The sequence below is a fragment of the Manis pentadactyla genome, chromosome 2 (assembly GCF_030020395.1).
Source record: "Manis pentadactyla isolate mManPen7 chromosome 2, mManPen7.hap1, whole genome shotgun sequence".
Lineage (NCBI taxonomy): Eukaryota > Metazoa > Chordata > Mammalia > Pholidota > Manidae > Manis > Manis pentadactyla.
In genome coordinates, this window is record NC_080020.1 from 203,726,467 (window position 1) to 203,746,452 (window position 19,986).

Consider the following 19,986-nt stretch of genomic DNA (forward strand, 5'->3'; position numbering starts at 1 on the left):
ACAAAGATGGACATCTGCTAAATGATGTCCAGAAGACTTGGAATGCAAATAAGACTATGGGTTGGATTTGACTTATTCTTTATTTGGTGTTTCTGTGGATGTTGTAGATTCTTTTCTTGTGAAAGGTTCACAAGGTAGTGATTCTCTACAGTCATCCTTACTAAAGGAAGTTCATGTTTCCATTGTATAGGCCATTTAATTTCTAAAGCATTCATCAGCATAATGGGCAATGATGAAGAGGCAATGAGTTAACACAGAAAATAGTGGATTTCCTTCAGTTACCAGCATCAGTTTTTACTTCATTAAAAAAAAAAAGAGAGAGGGAAAGGAAAGGTTTTCTACAAAGAGAGGTGGATTGCATTTTAGCAGCACTAGAGAAGAAAGATACTGGGATAATAGCAGGGTAAACAAACACCAGACGTGGACTTAGAGTCTGGAGATGAGTTTCACTCCTGATTCTGGCATCTGCTAGTTTTGAGGGGTTGCTAATATCAGTGAGTCTCAGTTTGCTCATATGTATAATGAGAGGTGAATAGGGAAATTTCTATGACGGAAGATTGAGGCAATGTGCTTTCAGACTGGAGAGTGGAGTATCTGGGAAGGCGAGGGCTGAATTTGAGTAGAAAATGACTAATGTTATATTTTGATGACAAACTTGGGGGTGGGTGATTAATAGAAGGATACTAGTCATTGATATTTACAAGGGGTCTAGCATGAGGAATTGTTTGTTACGGAATGAACAGAAGCTTAGCAAAGTAGCCCAAGTAGCCTTCCAGAGAAACAGCATGGATGTATGATTCCTGAAAAATACTCCAGAAGAACTAGCCAGATAGTTAGTAATGACCAAGGAGAGAATTTCCCCTTTAAAAATGTACATATTAATTTTCCATAGGGCAGAATGCAGACAATAACTTTAATAAAAGCAATAGAAAAAGCTGATCAAGAAGGTTTTTGATCCTAGCAGACCACCTAGGTTATGGGTCTGGAGCGGAGACCAAGCAGGTAAAGAGGATTATAGGTAAAATAAACAGTCATCTCCAACAGACCTAATCCCAAGTAGCTCATCGATAGGAAAGTACCAAAAGTTCATAATATTTTTGGTTTGTTTTATTTTCTCCCATGAAATATATGTTATTCTACTTAGATAGGATGGTAGAGAAAATAAATGGCCCACAATCCATCCATAAAGATACAGTTAATTACATTATTGTAAAACCATTTCATGGAACATCTTGTGCCACTTTAAAGCAACATTCTTAAAATTTTTCTTATGTCATGGGAAATGTTTAAAATATTAAATGAAAAATCATGACACCCAATTTTATTTATACACACACACACACACACACACACACACACACACACACACGCACACCATGGCCAAATTATGCAATTGTGTATTTCAAAAGCTAAAAGCAAACATTATTTAAATGTTAAATGATCATTTTTAGTGGCAGGCTTATGGTTAATTCTTATTTTTCTTCATTTTTGTATTCGTCAAATTCTCAACAGTAAACAAGTATTACTTTAATAAGCAGAAAAACAATTTTAGAAAAATAACACAAATTATCTGACAACAATTCACATTATTTTAATTGTAGTTAGTGAAAAAGAGCAGACAAAATACAAACTCACTAACGTAAACTATTACTGCATTCTACCAACTTAAAATGCTTCATGTGAACAAGGGCAGATTTTTGTGCAGAATCAAGTTTCTTCTAAGTTGTCAGGGAAAGCAAAGCCAAAAACATACACTAGAAATGTAATTTTAAAAAACTATGTATTATCCACTGCCTCTAGCCTACCCTTTGGTGTTGTTAAATTGGCTTTACTGAAATACTTCAGTTACTAGCTTCTCTTCGTTCTCCGTAATAATAATTATGGTAACCATAACTTACTGAGTGCATATTATGTGCCAGGTCCTATTGTTTTCCCATATAATCCCCTCAACAACCTTATGATATAGATGTAATTATCCCATTTTTACAGATGAGAAAACCAAGGCATGGATTAACTCGCTTGTATGAGTTTCAGGCAGTTCAATCCCAAGAGCCCAGGTCTTGACACAACGTTGTTCTTGGTCATAATAGAAATAGCTAATATTCATTTAGCACAGAATATGTGTCAGGCTATGTGTTAAGCATTTAATGTGCATTATTACAACTACTATTTGCAGCAATCAGATGAGATAAATACCATTATTATAACCATAGTACAGAGCAGGAGACTGAGCCTTAGAAAGAGAAAGGAACCCAGACAGGTGCAGACGGTAAATGGCAGATTGACAATTTTACAGTCTGAGTCCCTTTCCTGAAGAAACACTTTAGGAGGTCATTTTACCCCACAATATGTGGAACTACTCAGAGCCATAGTCAAGGCAACAGAGACCTCATTACCCTTAATAATTATATTATTTATGGAAACAAATTAACAATGGAATAGCTTAATAGACTGTCTGGAGAGCTTCTTCCATGACACCTTGAGGATAAACAAACCTGAGTCCAACCTGCTTATCCAACCTACCCACTAAGTAGTCAATAAATATTATTATTTGTAAACCATAGGCCTCCACTGTGAAATGCAAACTAAAATCCAAACATATTTATAGAATATAGTATGGAGACATAAGGATCGATTGCTTAATCTAATGGAAAATAGCAATAAAATATTAGACATGGAATAGAAATGTGAAATATAAAATCAGCATTGGTTCACTGTTATTGGTTTATTTTACCTGTGTTCAAGAAAATATCTAGCATTCTGTCATTTAGAATATTTTATATGAATGCATGTAAAGAGAAACTGATTTTCCATAGAATATTCTGTAGCTATGGGGAGAAGGAAGGAAAAGAGAGAAAGCATAAGAATAAAAAAAAATATTAAGAAAGCCTAGCTTTATTTCCTGGTGTTCTCTTTTTAGAGCTGGCTTTCAGCATACTCTAGCTGCTGTCCTGTAACATGCTAGGAGTGAAACTTCCTGTTGTTTTCCAGGGAAACGCTTCACTTTGAGCAAAGAATCTTGACAAAGGAAGCACCAAAGGCAGAAATAACTTGTGTAGAGACTCTAATAACAACCAGAAATATGTACATATTCAAGATGAAGCGAGTTTTGGAAAAGGATGGGAAACCAAGAGTTTCTTTGAAATTCAACAGCATTAATTTCACTTAATTCCAAGTGAATTAAGGGCAGTGCCAAATTGAGGACTCAACAGAAGTTCCTAAAACTGAACCAAAGACATTTATATGCTCAGTTTATTAAAAAAAGATGCTCAATGCCACAGAGGACTCTTAGTATTATCCTCAACTTTGTGTAGTTTGTTAAAACATTTTTCTCTGGAGGATTGGACCTTTTTCCTTCCCTAGGGACTACAATGAAGATCTCAAGTTATAGATGAATATGTCATCCTAATAAGTTCAAGAATGCGAATTCTCCATCATTTTGTTGAAAGTGCCTCTCCCATGGAACTTGCACAATGCTGATATTATTAAACAAAAAGTGTAGAACAAGATCTATTTTGATGTATTTCAACATGGTGCCCAGTGCTTGATTCACTTCATTTTTCACTAAATCGATAGGCTGTCTCAGAATGCACATTTAGGTAACAAAACCAGAACCCTTGTTGCTTTACCCTCCTAAAGACTAATGTTAATTGACTGCAGAGGAATAAGACAGTGATAAGGCATAAATTTTACATATCAAAAAATTATGGTCACTTTTTAATATGTCCATATCACCTTTTCTTAGTAGCTTTATTGATGTGGTTTTTGCATTAGTCTGCCATACTAGGATAGAACTTTGGGCGATAGTAGAATTCCCAGTGTATCATTTATTGGAACAGTAACTCTAGGATCCCTGAGGTCCCTTCCAAGTGGTCAACCAGCAAGTCCTCTAGAGACAGGAAGGTAGTTCACACATTTTTCTTTGAGACTGAAGCTGACAACTGATGAGGGGATTAAAAGGAGAGAGACCAAAAATGAATTTCATTTGAAAAAATGAATTGGTTGCCATTGGGTTTCGAAAGTAGGCATAGGAAAATAAAAGAGGGCAAGCTTCTATTGGAAAACCCCCCCTCTCCAGTGCTCTGTAAAACTCCCCTGGTATCCTTGGAGAACAGCCAGATTTTAGCTGTTCCTGCCCCTTGCCCTGCTTGAAGCAATGATTTCAATTACCACTTGATAATGCAACAGAGATCAGTGCATGGATGACAAGGCCTCCTGGAGAATTACTTTGACTCAGCTACTTAAGCAACTCTCATCTTTGGAGTCTGTTTAAATTACAGAACAGCACCATTCCTGTTTATCAGGCTTTCCTTCATAGCAGGAGCTTCAGGGAAAGTATGACTTCTGTCGCCTGTGTGTATCCAGTGACTGACATGGTGCAAGGGGACCTGGCAGAGCTGGGACTGGGAAGCTAAAAAAGTAGCCCTTGTGCCTCTTGCTTGAGTTTGGGGTTCAGTACTTGGAAACCCCATTATAAGTGATTTGGTCCCCCTCCCCAAAGTGACTTTGAGGGTACTGCCAATTATTCTATAAAATATTTCCTGACCTCATCTCCACCCTCTGCCAAAATGCCCCTTTTGGTGACTGGCTGAACAGGCAAATAAGAACTACACAGGAAACCACTCCTTTTCAAATTATAATAACTGTTCCTAACATTTTATGGTCCTTTGCAACATTATTTTATATGCATTATATTATTCGACCTTTGCAACAAACTGTGAAGTTTCATTATCTACAGTTGATGAATGATGAAACCCATTATTTGGTCATCACAACTGTGAACATCACAACCACTGTGAAGTGGATTTTATTATCCCCATTTGATGGATGATAACACTGATGCTTAGAAAGATGCCAGAACTGGCCCAAATCCCTCAGCTAGAAAGTTGGCCAAGTCAAGATATGAATGCAAGTAATCTGAGTCCCAATTTGGTACTCCTGATATTTCAACAAAGGAAACAACAGATTTAAATCATGATCCAGGCCCTGTTCGAGGGCCATCTTAGCATGGGAGTGTAAGCAAATTCCCCCATGAATTCACATCCAAACTTTCTCACTAATAATCTAAAAATTATGTAAATGTGTTACTAGAAATAATGTGAATAGTAACCTGTCTTAATCTATTGGGAATGTTCATTTGACAGGGGAGTTACTTGGGTCACTTAAGGAAAATAACGAGCATCTATGCATGGGTCTCCTACTGCCTCATTCTTACCTTAACACCAAATTTCCAAGCTCCTCATCAAATCAGTCTTTGAAGGGGGAAAAAAGGAGCTTAAAATGGGCTATGAACTTAAACCAAAAGATACAAAGGCCATCCATAGCAAGCACCTCTTTTCTCATGGGTGGAGAGAAATCAGCGCCAGCAAGGGCACTGGATAATGTCCAAGGGAATGTGAAGAGAGCTGCTGGCTTTACAAGGGCAGCAGGGTAACATGATTACAGTCCTTTACTTTGCTTTTTAAATAAATGCCATGAAGGAAATGCTGCTTCTGACATTTTCATAATACTTTATACTTTGGGGAAAAGAAACAGCCAAGCAAGCCAAGCCTGAGGTAACCACCAGAAATACTTAGCCTGTCAAAGTACATCAATAGCTCTTGATCATGGAGGAGGCAGAATCCGTGGAAAGCATGGGTTCAGGGTCATGGTGCTGACAGACCCAGCGATGGCACTTAGCTTCGAGGCAGATGGTCTTCCTTGTCTCGTGGCATATGCGATAGCCTGGTTTTCTGTTCAGCAGTACCAGCCAAATCAGAAACTCCTTACTGAAAACTCTAAACATTCTCACAACCCTTTCTCACCCGAAGAAACAGCCTTTTCTAAAGACTACGATTTATCCTGAAGCTAGTTTTTAAAAACAAGTTTATGAAAATATAGTTCACATATCATAGAACTCACTCATTTAAAATATGCAATTCAATGGGTTTTAGTATATTCTCACAATTGAGCAGCCACCACTACAATCAACTGTAGAACATTTTAGTCACCTCCCCCCCAACCGACCATTTGCCCCCTAGCCCTCAGCACTAAGTAACTACTAGTCAGTTTAAAACAGATACGAAACACTTTGTTTTTATGGGTTTGCCTATTTAGAATTTTTCATATAAATTGAATCATACAATATGTGAACTTTTTTGCCTGGCTTCTTTCTCTTAACATAATATTTTCAAGCTTCATCCAGCTTGTTGTGTAGGAGAAGAAAAATAATTTTCCCTCTACCCTTGAGAATATTTGGCTGAGACCATGTAATAAGACAGATTAGCAAGAGAAAAACAGACACAAGTTCATGAACATGCATAACTCATGCCTACATAGGAGATACCCAGGGAAAATTAGTCACTCTCTGAGGTAGCTAGACTGTAGAGTTAAATACCATATAAATAGGAAAAGTGGAAGAGAAATGCAGGCCTGTTAGAGGAGAGAAAATGATTTTTAGGGAAGATGACTGGCCCTTAGAAGAAGAGAGGGAGTTATGACAGTCCATGATAAAGTTTGTCTGGGTGTGGTGCCCACTTCTAATCTCCTCTTCTGTGAGAGAAGTCAGTCTTCCCTGGCTGTTGAAATTTCTGGGGAGGACATCTATGACAAGTGAGTTTCCTTTGAAGCATCTGTCTTGAGGCAGACTGGGGATTCAGAGAAAGCTCCTCTCTGCATTTGCTATTTGTCAAGTGCTTACATCTCAAAATGATTCAACATACCAGAGTGGCATATTTGGGGATGGCATGTTCTGCGACCCTTCAGTAGCACACTTCAGTGATTCATTCCTTTTTATTGATGAATAATATTCTATTGGATGGATATATACCATATTTTGTTTATCTGGTCATTAGCTGATGAACATTTAAGTTGTTTCCACTTCTTGGCTTTTATGAGTAATACTAAGAACATTCATGTGCAAGTTTTTGTGTGAACATATGTCTTTAAATTTCTTGGGTCTATACCTGGAAGTGGAATTACTGGGTCATATGGTAACACTATTTTTAAACTTTTGAGAACTGCTTCCAAAGCTGCTACAACATTTTATATTTCCACCAGTAGTGAAAGACAGTTCCAATCCCTCTACATTCTCTACAGTATTTGTTATTATCTGTCTTTTTGACTAAAGCTATCTTCATCAGTGTGAGTTGGTATCTCATTATCGTTTTGATTTGCATTTCCCAGAACAAAAGAATAGCTAATGATGTTGAGCATCTTTTCATGTACTTATTGTCCATTTGTTTATCTTTCTTGGAGAAGTGTCTTTTTGGATCCCTTGTCCATTTTTGAAGTTGATTTACTTGTCTTTTTGAGTAATTGGAGTTTATCTGGAAGCTTTTAGCATCAGGTGTATTGGGGATTAGATTTCAAACTTTCTTTGCCTGATTACATCACTCTGCGGTCAGAGAAGTTGCCAGATCTTTTCCCTCCATGTGTGATCAGTCCTGGGTCACTTCTTTCTTTCTTGAGTCTGAGTGTGGCAGCTTACATCAGCAAGTTTCCAGTTCCATGGACATGGCCTTTCACTGACGTGGCTCAGAAGCTCTCTGAGAGGGAGCAGATGAGGTATTACTGTGGTAATGCCAACCCTTAGTTTTCCTAGTCCCCAAATAGAACCTCTGTTGTGTGAAAACCTATCCCCAGAGTTCCTATCACTTTGTTGAGAAGGAAATCACTCTACATGAGCTTAAATGCTGCTGCCTGAATGCTAAAGGTGTTTTTCACCTACACTATTGATGTTGCCTGTGGAGACTAGCATCTCCTAAGAGATGAAAACAACAACTTTTAAGTACTTTATAAAATCCAGAGAAGAATACCGGTGACAGACAAAGCAAAATGTTTCTCCCATGTTCAGTTGCTAATTAGATCTAAATTTTAGTTTTGACTGATTTCTTCACAATTCTATTTTTTATTTGATACATTCTTTTAAGCATCAGGCCATATATTCTGGCTCTGCATTATCTAGCTCCCTACCCTGGCTGCAGATTAGAATCACCTTAAAAACTTAAAAACTCTATTCAAGCTTGGAGTACACACCCAGAAGTCTGGTTTCATTGATTTGGGGTGGGCCCAGCCCAGCCAGTTAAAATTTTCAAAGCTCCACCCATGATTCTAATATGCGGACAGCTCCAAAACACAAGCCCAGCTATTACCAGCCTCTTAATTCATTATCTGACTTAATGAAATAGCCCATTGTCCTGTCCAGATCAGCGCTTCTCAAACTTTTAACTGTATAGGCATCATCTGGAGATCTCATGAAAATGCATCTTATCTGGTGAGTCAAGGGGGTCAGCCCTGAGATTCTGCAGTTCTAACAAACCTCCAGGTGAGGCCAGCTGCTCAAAATCCTCAGAATTGGTGAGTCCCTACATGTTCATGGCATTTTTCTATTAACCCTAATAGGACCTTTATCTCCTCAATGATTTAGCTTTTTAAGACAGTCATCATCAAATATGTTATGTGCTGCACTCTTTTTAAAAAGAGAAGGGCAATTTCATCATTGCTCATCTAGGTAGTCTTTGTTAATGTAAAGATAAAACAATCAACCTCTGTTTTAATAATTTAAAATAATGATCCAGATCCTTTAAAGTGGTCATAAAAACACTGCATTGCTCAATGAATAAGGGACCTTGTGGGCCACCTAAGTTAAAGATATTGGTCTTTAGAGCCAGTCACAGGAGTCTTACTTTGTGACCTTGGAAGTTACTTAACTTCTCTGAGTCATTATTTCTTCTATAAATTGAAGTAGTAGAAGTTATTTCTGGGGCTGTTAGGAAGGTAGGTCAATTAAGAAATGCAAAGTGTCCATCAGTCCACTGACCTCTGACTTCAAAATAAAAAAATAAATAAATTATACAGGAGCCATTGCAGTATCTCAATATGTGAAATCTTCATTAAAATTTTTTATATGAGGAGTTAGACAGCAGAGTGTCTTCTCCTCTTTAATCCCCCAACTTGGTGTTCTCACTTCTCCCACGTCAAGGGCAGTGTTGGGGAGAACACAGTGCAGAAGGACTAAGAGAGTCTGACGTTGAAAAAGAAAATGTGATCCTACTTTGGCTTAATGATGAAAGACTCAAATACATTTCGAAGAGATTTTCTGTTTTAGCTCCCACTAATAAAGCCACCTGTTTTCCCTTTTTCACTGTTGTCTGAGTCACCACCTGATCTAAGAACTCATTAGAATGTTTGAAGGTGTTCCTGTTCTTTGAGACCCATCAGCTAAGAGACTGAGAAGTATAAATGTTGGTTTAGTACCATCAAAGGAAAGGTACAGCAAAAAAAAGAAAAGAACAATCTGTATTTTTCCACTAAATACATTGATTTTTCTTAACCAAATGCTTGTCCTCTTCTAGAACTGGAACTAAAATGTATTTCCATGAAAATGTTGGTATTGAGAAGCTATTTAATGTTACCATAAGATTTGTAACTGCTTTGTGGATTTCCAGAAAACATAATTTTTTTAGTATACTATTCAACTTTAGAAGAGAGGTAAAAAAAAAAATCAAGTGAGACATTCTCTTTACCTTCTTCATAATAATTATGGTAGTAGAAAATTGCATGACATCAATTTTTCTATTTGTTCCTTATCAGTGCAGTAATTGTACAGGAGTTATCACTGGATAAAGGGCTGTGTCTACCCAGTGGTTTCAGTCTTGTTTTGGTTAACCTAACTAAACAAGGTTAATTTAAAAAATAAAATAAAATAAATTGGTCAATTTAAAGAAATAACAACAGCTATCTGTTGCCCATTAGTAAACAGAACGAAAGAATAGCAAACATGAATCTATGTTCTCAGGGAGCAGAAGTTCTTGTAACAGTGCCAAAAGCCTGTGAAAATGGGGTTGGTTGGCAATGGGGGTAAAGCAGAGGACCTTTAAGGACCTCCAATCCTTGAGATTCTGTTTCCACTGAGGAACTGTGAAGAGCAGAGGAATGCTTCTGCTGATTATCAAGCTAGTGTTATCTGGAGGCTTCTCCAAATCAACCCCTTCTCCAGTAACATCCCCTGTGATGCAGAAAGTAATGACAGTCTCTTTCACTCATTAGGCTCTGGAAAGACATCCAAATTTATGTTCCTTTAAAAATGACATGGGTTAATTTCACCCTTGCTACCTTTGCTGGGGAAGAAATAATTCTGTTCTGAAGCAAAAGGTGAACATTACCAATCCTTTCTGATTTTTGCCTCTTGATTCAGAGGGCAGATTCATAAGGACTGACTTCATTCTGCCTTTTTAAATTGACTGAAATAGCCTTTAAAAATCAACTTCCTTATGTAATAGCTTTACTATGCAAGAGGAGCAAAACCAATTTATAATTTAATGGCTCATCCTGTCAGGGGCACTACTGATTATATTACTAGTGATTTTGAAATAATGTGCCCTTATGCAAATCCCATCTATTTTAGGTGCTTCTGACACAAGTCTACAGAGGTGCTGTTTTCTTTTTCTTCAACTTTGATTTTCCAGTGTCATACTTAACAAATACTGAAACATTTTCTAAGGATTATGTTCCTAATGACTACTGATACTCTAATGATAATTTTTAAGTGCTTATTTTACTATACATATTATGTGGGACCCTGTGTTTCTCACATACATCAGCTACTCAGTAGATAGAGAGTAAGGCTATTAAGCAAGTGAGGATTAAATTTACTGGGACAAGAAACAACATGTTATTTGGTAGTTTCTATTAATTTGCAAATAAATGGCCATGTTGCTCTTTGATATGAAACTGGTAGCCTTTCCTAAACACTCACCCTATTACAAGGCTACTCCAATCATCTCCAGTGTGTTTCCTTTACTTATACAATCTAATCAAATACGTGTTGAGATGCAGGATCAGTTAGGAGTGCAAGATAGAGAAAGCTAAGCCCAACTCTTAAAGAACTACAAGCAAGAGCATTGCAGCATTACATTCATTTAATGCACCCTGCCATGAAGTGCCTTGATAATGAATGTTGGGCCATCAGGTTCAGAATACATGGCTCTTCTGATGTCCACTGACACTGTCCCACATGTGGTCTTATGATTCAGATTGCTTTAGTAGAGACGTACAACTATAGTTTATGATTACAAGGAAGTAAGATGGGAATTAATACCTAAGATGTACAAGTTTGATGACAAAGAGGCTAGATGGTTGACAGGTTTTTGTAAAGTAAATTTGATTTTACTTTTAACATCAAATTCAGTTCTGAAATAAAAAGCACAGGTATTGTCATTTCTTACATCTTCTGCTTTCTCTAATATTTTGTAATTTGGGGATATTGAGGAAAGATCAGATATCCTGGTCTAGTCAGGGCAGGCTGATTTTTTTTTACATACTGAGTAAATCAGTAAATTTCAGAAAATAGTTCTAAAAGTTAGACAGGAATTGTTCACTGTATACATGTGGTTGGATCTGGTCGCACTGTAGGTAGTTTTGTAAATATCCAACTACTCTTTAAAGATTATTGCTCAGTCATTTACAGCTGCTCATCTAGTCTTAGTGTTTCAGTCTTTGAGAACAGAGTTGGGATAGAAAAGGCACTGTCATGAGCTCCAGCTCCTTTGTAGTGAGTAATTAGGATGTGAGCATCGTGCAGGGATATTCTTTAGCTGAGGAGCAGAGAGAGCTGGTTGTGGGCTCCAAAGGACCAGAAGCAATCATTTGATCTCACTTCTACCACACTAACCCAAGAAAGTAAGACTAAAGCATTTAGCATTCAGGGCTGGAAATGCAGAGAATTGAAATTAACTTCTACCTTTGTGCTCCTTCATGCTAGGAAAGAAGAACGATGCTCTTTGGCATGCATAGGTCTAAAAGAAACTTGACAGCTTTATCAATAGTTTTTTTTTAAGTATAAACTAATTTCCTTCCAGAAGGCCTAGAAAATCCCACTGAAACTAAATAATGTCCATGATATTAAAACTGTGTGTCTATTTAAACCCATTGTTTCAAAAATTTTAGTCAGGAATGTTCTTGCCCAATGTTACTGAAAAATAAATATTTTCAAGAACGAACACATTAGTCCTGGGTAAGTTATAATACATGACATTATTAAGCTCTTATTAATTAGAAGGTAACATTAGATTTACTTTCAGAGTCATCAAGGCTTCTGGGAAGTTGAGATTTGCATAATATTTGCATTTGTCCTACCTGTCAATCACTCACAACTAGAGGACCATAAGGCAAGAAGTGCTAAAGGATGGATTACAGAAGACTTCTGAACAGAACGCCTTAGTGTACCAGTGGAGTTTGAAAGCAGTGTAACTGGTGTATTTTGTCTAAGTTGAAACTGAACTTTGGAAGGATGAAAACAACATCTTGACTCACCATCCCCCACCTTTCAAAACAGCTATTGGGAGGTTTCAGTTTCCATATTTAGAAAGACAAACAAAACATGAACAACTTACTCTTGTGATTTGGGTGGAAAATCTGACTAACCTGCATAAGTGTTTGATTCTAGGACATTGGATAGGGCAAGATAAAAGGCTTTTATTTTATTTCTATGATGCTCTTATATACTTTTTTAAAAACTGTATGATAAAAATATTATGTTTGGAAATACAGTGAAGCAGAATGCAAGGCAAAAAAAAAACACCTATTATGAAGAGATAACCTCTGTTAATATTTTGATGTGATTTACTGATTTGTTCTAAAGGACTGAATTCCAGGACACAGCTCAGATAAGCCTACCTCTGATTAAGGCATTTACTAAACAAATTTTTTTTCTTGTGATTGTGATCTGTGTTTTATTTTCTGCTTTTCTTCTCATGATGATGATAAATCTATTAGTACTGAGTGCTATATTTTGCCTGAAATAATTCTGTGGCCTTGGGCAGGGAGCTGTGCATTGGGCAAGCTCTCCAGTCTTTCATACGTATCCTGTACCCATTCTGGAAGAACAAGTCCACAGTACAGAAGTTTCTCAGTTGCCATTTGTCTGGAGCAGCAGCTCAAGTTAACCTTGCTTTCCTCTTCTCTATGTTCCTTCTCTTCTCTTGCTTCTTCCCCTTGTTCGTCAATTTCTATTCTTCTCTGTTTCAGCAAAACAATATCAGTCAAGGTAATTGATGATGAGGAGTATGAGAAAAACAAGACCTTCTTCCTTGAAATTGGAGAGCCCTGCCTGGTGGAGATGAGTGAGAAGAAAGGTGGGGGAGCTGCTCCAGGGCTGAGCCCAACAGCTTCTGCTGGCCTGTGCCACCCCTGGATGCCTGCACTCTTCAGAACGTGACTTATAACACACATTCTTCCACCTATGTAACAGGGCATAGATCTCAGCAGGGGCCACAGGAGGCCTGGCCTGGTGCTCCATCAGCCATTTTGGGCTGCTCTGCACTTTACAGGTCTGACATATTACTGTTCAGTGCAGTCAATCAAGCCTCCAGTTCTGGGAAAGGTGGTGATGATGCTACGTCAAAGGAAGCCAACTTTCTGATTGCTCTTCCTAATTCAGGGTACCTTTTGACTGCTAATTGAAGGAGAAAGACTTTGTAAATCTGGTAAATTAGCAAAGAAAATGGGGGCCGGCTGAGAGTACCCAAGATGCCCTTTTACATACTTCAGGAGGTCCATTTGTTGCCAGTTCTCCCTCCGTAACATCACAGTGACATTGAGCTTGGTGAACACCTAGCATGAGCGTGTGACTCCAACCATTTGTTTTGCCTTTGTCTTGTGTTCCCACAGGAAGATCATTACCATTAGAATATTTGACCGTGAGGAATATGAGAAAGAGTGCAGTTTCTCCCTTGTGCTTGAGGAACCAAAATGGATAAGAAGAGGCATGAAAGGTGTGAGAGTAAACAAAGACATACCAGCGAGAAATTGTGCTCTTCTCTCTCCATGTCTCCTACTCTCACACTCGACTCTCTCTTCTTCTTCGGCTTCCAAGTGCCAGCCCTCATTTCCCTTGAAGCGTTAGCATGACCACCTCCTTCCCTAATGCACACAGGCACCAAGCAGTGCCCATTCCCCCCACCCAGGAAATGCCAACTAACCTTGATTGAAACCAGATTTAATAAATACTGGAAGGGGTTTCTGCAATTCAGAAGTTAATGACATAAAAGAATGATTTCTGTGTTTTTCCACTGCTCAGGGATCATAACAATTTGGCTCCAACTATTAAATCTCCCTTGAAATGTTAGTGATAAAGACTACTTAATACCTATTAGTAGTAGTGGATGAGTCTAAGGACAGCTAATAGGAAATTTCAGAAGAATTCAATAATTAGGCTTCTTCAGAGAACTAGGTTTTCAGACAAAATTTAGTAAGAATAAAGATCCTTAAAGAGTAGTGTTATCAATATTCTAGTGTTCATTTTGGCATATTTTTCATATCAGCAAATATGACATTTAAAAGGGACCATATGTATGAAACCAGTCATGTCAATTTTCTTTAGTAGGAAGGACATGGTCTGCAATATAAATATAGCCCTTACTTAAGGCTTATCCAGCCTTATGCTCCCAAATCTTTTGATCCTTATAGAATTGACACGTTTCTAACGTGTATAGTAAAAAAGAAAAACAGTAGTATCCTTACAACTAGATTTTTTGGTTGATTTGTTCTTGTATTTTTAGAAAACATTTGAGCAGAGAACTCAATTTCTTTGCTGTCTTTGATTTTATATCTATTTTATGTGGCCTATATTTGGTAAGGAAAGCCAGGAAGTTTCTGTCAGCTTTAAAGTTTCTATTTTTTATTCTTACTTATTATGAGAGCTTCCTATAATTACTCTCTGATAGTGGCCATTTTAAAAAGAATCCTATTCATTTAAATACTTATGTAAAATGAGCATGCTACATATTAATAGCTCTTTTACAGACAATTGATAAGAGGAATATAGGCAATAATTAGATGGCCAACTTTGCAAGAAATTTATACTTTTACATGTAAGAGGAAAAAATCAAATGTATAGGACTAATCCCTATACAGACCCAACATTTAGGGGAAGTTAATGCCACATTTGTAATTCCCTGACCTCAGAGTTCATCAGGGAAAAAAAAGTGTATGCCCCTGAATTAATCATGTTCAAAGGGTAACAGGGGGGTGCATTTGAAATGGTGGGTAAAGGAGCAGTGGGGACCATTTTAATGCAGTCTATTTAACATGCTCCATAGGCAGTAGGCGGGAGTAAAAGACACTTTAGAAAATTGAGCTGATTTCTTACAAAGATGGGATCAAAAAATGCCTCATTAACATACAGGAAAAAGCACTTACTTCTAAATGTATTCCTCCACAGAAGTTCTTTTATCTAAAGCAAGAGCATCTTGGATACAGCAGTTTCAATTGTCATTTTAGTAAAATATGCCTTCATGTAAAAGCAAATTAAAATTCCTTGATAGCACTACCCAGGTTTCACATCTGCCAAGTGTACTCTTGTCACCAAAAGAAAGTGCTACAGTATAGTCAGCGTTTAAAGCACATAACCTGAAAGACAAATTATGTATGTCCCCCGACCATCCCTGCCCTGTCAGTTTCCATTGAATTATGTGTCCACAGGAAGCATGATGGTTGTCCAGTTACAATGTGCAGAAGTCACAGATAAGGACACACAAATAAGCTCCAATTCCGGGGACTCAAGTTTTAAGGGTTTAAAAACCACAAGCTTTGCTTAACGACAAAATATCATGCAAAGAGACCCTCCAAAGAGAGAGAGAGAGCTTTACCTTAAGCTAATGTCTCCTACCAGATAGGGCGGCCAAAATAGAATTTCCTAAGATGTTTTATCTGTTTTCATAAAATGAAAGGTATAATACCTGAGAGATCCTGGATGATCTGAGATGTCCAAATGTTGAATTAACTAATTCCCAGGTCTATTCAACAAGGAAGACTCACTCAATAAAGTTAAGGATTAACGTCATAAAATGTTTCTACTATATTTGGTAAACTAGATCTATATACACCATGTGTAAACATATATAGTAGAAATGTCTTATTAAATGTCAAGAAATAATACTTAAAGTGAACTGTATTTATATATAATCAATCACACACATTTGCAGAAATTGGTGTTAGGCTTGCTTACTTGGGAAAATTCCCAGTGCCACCTTTCTTTGGGGTGTACCAATATTTTAGCACTGGCTCCTCCCACTGTAATCAGATCTGCCTGGATTTCTTTCTGCTGATATTCCTCTTACTTTCATTATTCATCTGGTCTCTTATTCTGTGTTTGTCTTTGTCTGTTTCCTTCACAGCCCTGTTATTGAATGAGCTTGGTAAGCATTTCATTTCTTGCATTTCCTTTCCATTTTTCTAAGTTATTTTCCATTTCTGTTAGATGATACGGTAGCTTTCTGACTTTACTATTTATTTCTATTGATTTACTGGCAAGATTGTTGTTTAGGGCTATGGACCTCATTTTTGTTAAGTTCAGATAGATTGTATTCCATTTTTAGTGTAGTATAAAACCTTTTAAAAAAAATCAGTGATTTCTTAGGTATGCACAATAATTAAATCTGTGCATTAAAGGCCATAATCTTAAAAGAATGATTAATGATTAAGTCGTAAACAGATGTTTTCATATTTTTCTTTAATTGTAAATATAATTTAGCAAGTTTTGGTACCGTGGATGGGTTTTCAGGCAGTCCAGTGTCACTGGTATTTGTTATTTCAAGCGTGAGTTAAATAAATTATAACTCTTATTTATTTTTTTCTTTTTTAGGTGGATTCACAATAACAGGTATGGATTTTTAAAGTCAAATGACATAAAATTATATTTTTACTGTCTATTCTTACCATATGCTATTTACATTTTAAAAAATCATTTCTCATTTTTATTTGCTTTTAATGAAGGAAAATACCTGTATGGTAAGACCATTTTTTAATGTTCCTCATTATCCTGCAAACATTCTTAAAAAACAAACCCACACCACTTCTTACATAACCTGTATTCACGTTTAGCCGTGGCATAGGGTGTGCTCTTGTTATTTTACACATTTACATTTTATGCACTAACAATGTGTGTGTTGTGTTTACCTTTAAGCAAATTTGTATGGAGGACCTGTGGCTGCCCACATTCTAATATGGGTCACCTGACAAATGCTCACACGGCACTGGTGATGGCCAGTGTCCTGTGCCAGGTGTCCCAAGAATACCACAACAAATAAGACGATTTCTGGCCCCAAGGAACCATAGTGACATCCAAGACTGCTTCAGGGCCCAGGCTCAGACTCTAAATAATAGATAATGCCAGGCCTGAGAGGACAGAGCAGCCCCTTATCTCATCCCCCCAGGCCAAGCCGAGCTCCTCGTTGGGGCCTTAGGTTTTAGCATTATTAACATGGTCATCAGTAGTGTTTCTGCCACTCAAAGTACATTACAAAGTGCTTCTACATCAAAAATGTAGAACCCTTCAATTCAGAATAGTACCCAGTCTGTGTTGATCGCATTATTGAGCACAACTCTATAGCTATTTTCTTGTGTACAGTAGGAAGATATTTCCTTATAGCATCCTATATTTTGACCCTAAATATTTTCTCATCCTCAGACTCATCTATGCAGATTTAGAGGAGGAGAAAAATATCAAACAGTAGGTCTGATCTGTCCGAAGCTGCAGGTTTAAGATGTCTCTAAAGGTCATCTGAATGATGGGCATTTTCCATTTTATGGTGCAGATATCAATATTCTGATTATTTTTTCTAAAATCATGTAGCTGTATAGAAATATTTAGAAAGGCAACACTCCCCAAAATTCTAATTTTGAAAATGCTGTGGTAGGAGTTGGAGTTAACTTAAACCCTGTTGATGTTAACTCATGATCAAGTAGTTCTAACATGATTCTGTCCAAAGTGGAACCTTCAGGAGCAGTTTCACACGGGCTATTGTTCTCCACTGCTGCTCTCCAGACAAGGATTTAATGACAAAATGATCCAAGACTCTCAGAGACACAGAAATTGCAAAGGATAAAAATGTTAAACAAGACAAGTCCTCACAGAGGATTTCTTAAATCTGATTCATCTGAAACTCTCCCAGGTCAAGTCTTTCCATGTCTGCCCTTTCAAAAGATGCTATTTTTTAATCCAAGTGCAGGAATTTACATTTAAAACTTTCATCTTCTTTTCTCATTCCATCATTTTAACTCATTGAAGCCTTCTTGGAAATATTCTGATTCTGTCACACAGTCAGTCAGTCATCCTTGTGAGATTTGAGGAAGGTAGAAATTTAGCAAGGCAGCCTTCATGGCTTCCTTGAATTAAAAAAAAAAAATTCAACCAATGTGGAAATAGTGTGGTGTCTAGCTGTGCCTTCAGCCCTATGCAGCCTGATCATGAGACCTTAACTAAAAATCTTTGGCTGTAGGTCGCTTGTTAAAATGCATTGATATGTTTGGATATCTTCCCATTTTCTTTTTTGAGTATGTCAGGGTTTTGGTTTTAGGGCTTTCTTTCTACATCACTTAAAGCAGCTTCCCTTTTAGTATTTAGGTCATGAGATTCTAGTTTTCTTTTCTCAAGAATCATTCATAACACATTCTAGCGTATCTGTTCGGTAAGGTCCAACATTTCCTGCCTTGGACACATCTTGCATCCAAGAGGGACAGAACCACTTCTTCCAAAGGTTTCTATCATTTCATTAGTTCATTAAGTTCTTTCTTATGGCTGAAACTTTCACCTGAAATAGGTTTTCTATTGTTAGCATCTCTTCCCAAGATTTGAAATTGATGCAATTAGAACAAGAGAAGGTTCCCACACTCTCTGGACATCTCTCCGTTGGCTTGACTCCTCTCATTTTACATGGCCCTTTGCTCCTGAAGCAGGGAAGAATGCCTGGGATTCAGTCTCTATAGATGCACCTGGGTAAAGTGCTAAAACTTAGGTACACAGTGAAAAGCAGCTGTAAGCCCTAAAGAGCTTCTCTTTGAAGTCATTTTGAGGCTTTGAAGTCAAGGCTTTGAGATGTATGTTCAGTAGAGAAGAATTAATCAACCCTTGGACTTGCTTGCAGCTTTTATGCAGTCTTGTGCACCTGAGTGTGAAAATCTAAATTTGAAGTAGGATGTCTGGAAATTGAAAAAATCGTTTGTCCACAGCCCAAGACCTGTATTTCAGAGATCACATTAGTGCTGGACATTAAATGCAGGAGGTGTTTTTTGGAATTTGCAGATCTTTACCTGTTTCTCCTAGACCTCGCCTCTTGCAGCGCTTGTTTGGATCTATGATCTCATTCCCCCTTGACCCTCCAGGCACATAACATGATAACCCTTATACATAATAGCTCATTAGAGTTGGTAAAGCATTTCTTATTCATTACACCATTAAATCCTCAACCTCATGGAGTGAGATTTCATTGTTCTCATTTATAGGAGAGAAAATGAAGGTTCAAAGAGATGAATCAGTCTAGCCCAAATCACCCATGCAGGACTCAGAACGTGGCCCTGTAGGTCCAAGGCTGTGTGATGACTGTTCTAACCCCAGCGCTTAAATTTCCTCCCTCCCATCCTCTTCATTCCTGCCTGCATCTTAACCCCTTTTCAATCCAAAGCTCAGCTATGTCTCAGAAATGCCATCAGTATGAATTACTATCAAATGAAAAGTGAGGGGGACCCCAAAAGGGGAAAACTAGAGAACATTAATTTGGATATTTTTTATAGAAGTAAGTATTTGGGCTCAATTTGGAGAGAAGTGCATGTTGGATTCTCTAAACAAGCAACTATAGAGTTCCCTAATTAATTAAAACTATATTACAGTTAATTTACCTTTTTAAAAGTTACTCTTCCAATCATGCAATGCTTATCATGCAATGGACTTAGGAAGGAATATGGCTTTTTAAGGAAGCCAAACTATAAAAATCCTGATAAGTAAAAACACTTTAATCACTGAAGAGGAACAAATCCTCTCCAAGTTCAGCTTCCTTTTACAATTCAGAAAACTGAGTCTCAGGGAAAAGAAATGCCGTACCCAAGTTTAGATGGCAAACATATGTCAGAGTTGGCACCAGGCCCCAGTATCATGTTTCCCGGGTCAGTTCTGGGTAGCTCTTGGTAGAAGCCAACAGGGGGTGGATCTGGCAGTCATTTGAACCAGAA

The 19,986-nt window shown here is 37.5% G+C and overlaps 1 protein-coding gene across 2 annotated transcripts in view; it reads left to right on the plus strand.

Moving 5' to 3' along the window:
* SLC8A1 (solute carrier family 8 member A1) overlaps positions 1 to 19,986 on the plus strand; it is a 317,884-nt gene that overhangs the window by 238,344 nt on the left and 59,554 nt on the right. The window contains exons 3-6 of one of the 2 annotated variants that reach the window (XM_036925565.2): positions 13,009 to 13,115; positions 16,158 to 16,178; positions 16,625 to 16,642; positions 16,756 to 16,770. In XM_036925565.2, the coding sequence (XP_036781460.1) occupies positions 13,009 to 13,115; positions 16,158 to 16,178; positions 16,625 to 16,642; positions 16,756 to 16,770 (161 nt within the window). Of the gene's footprint in view, positions 1 to 13,008; positions 13,116 to 13,650; positions 13,755 to 16,157; positions 16,179 to 16,624; positions 16,643 to 16,755; positions 16,771 to 19,986 lie in introns of both variants that reach the window. The other variant, XM_036925578.2, reaches the window with a different exon arrangement.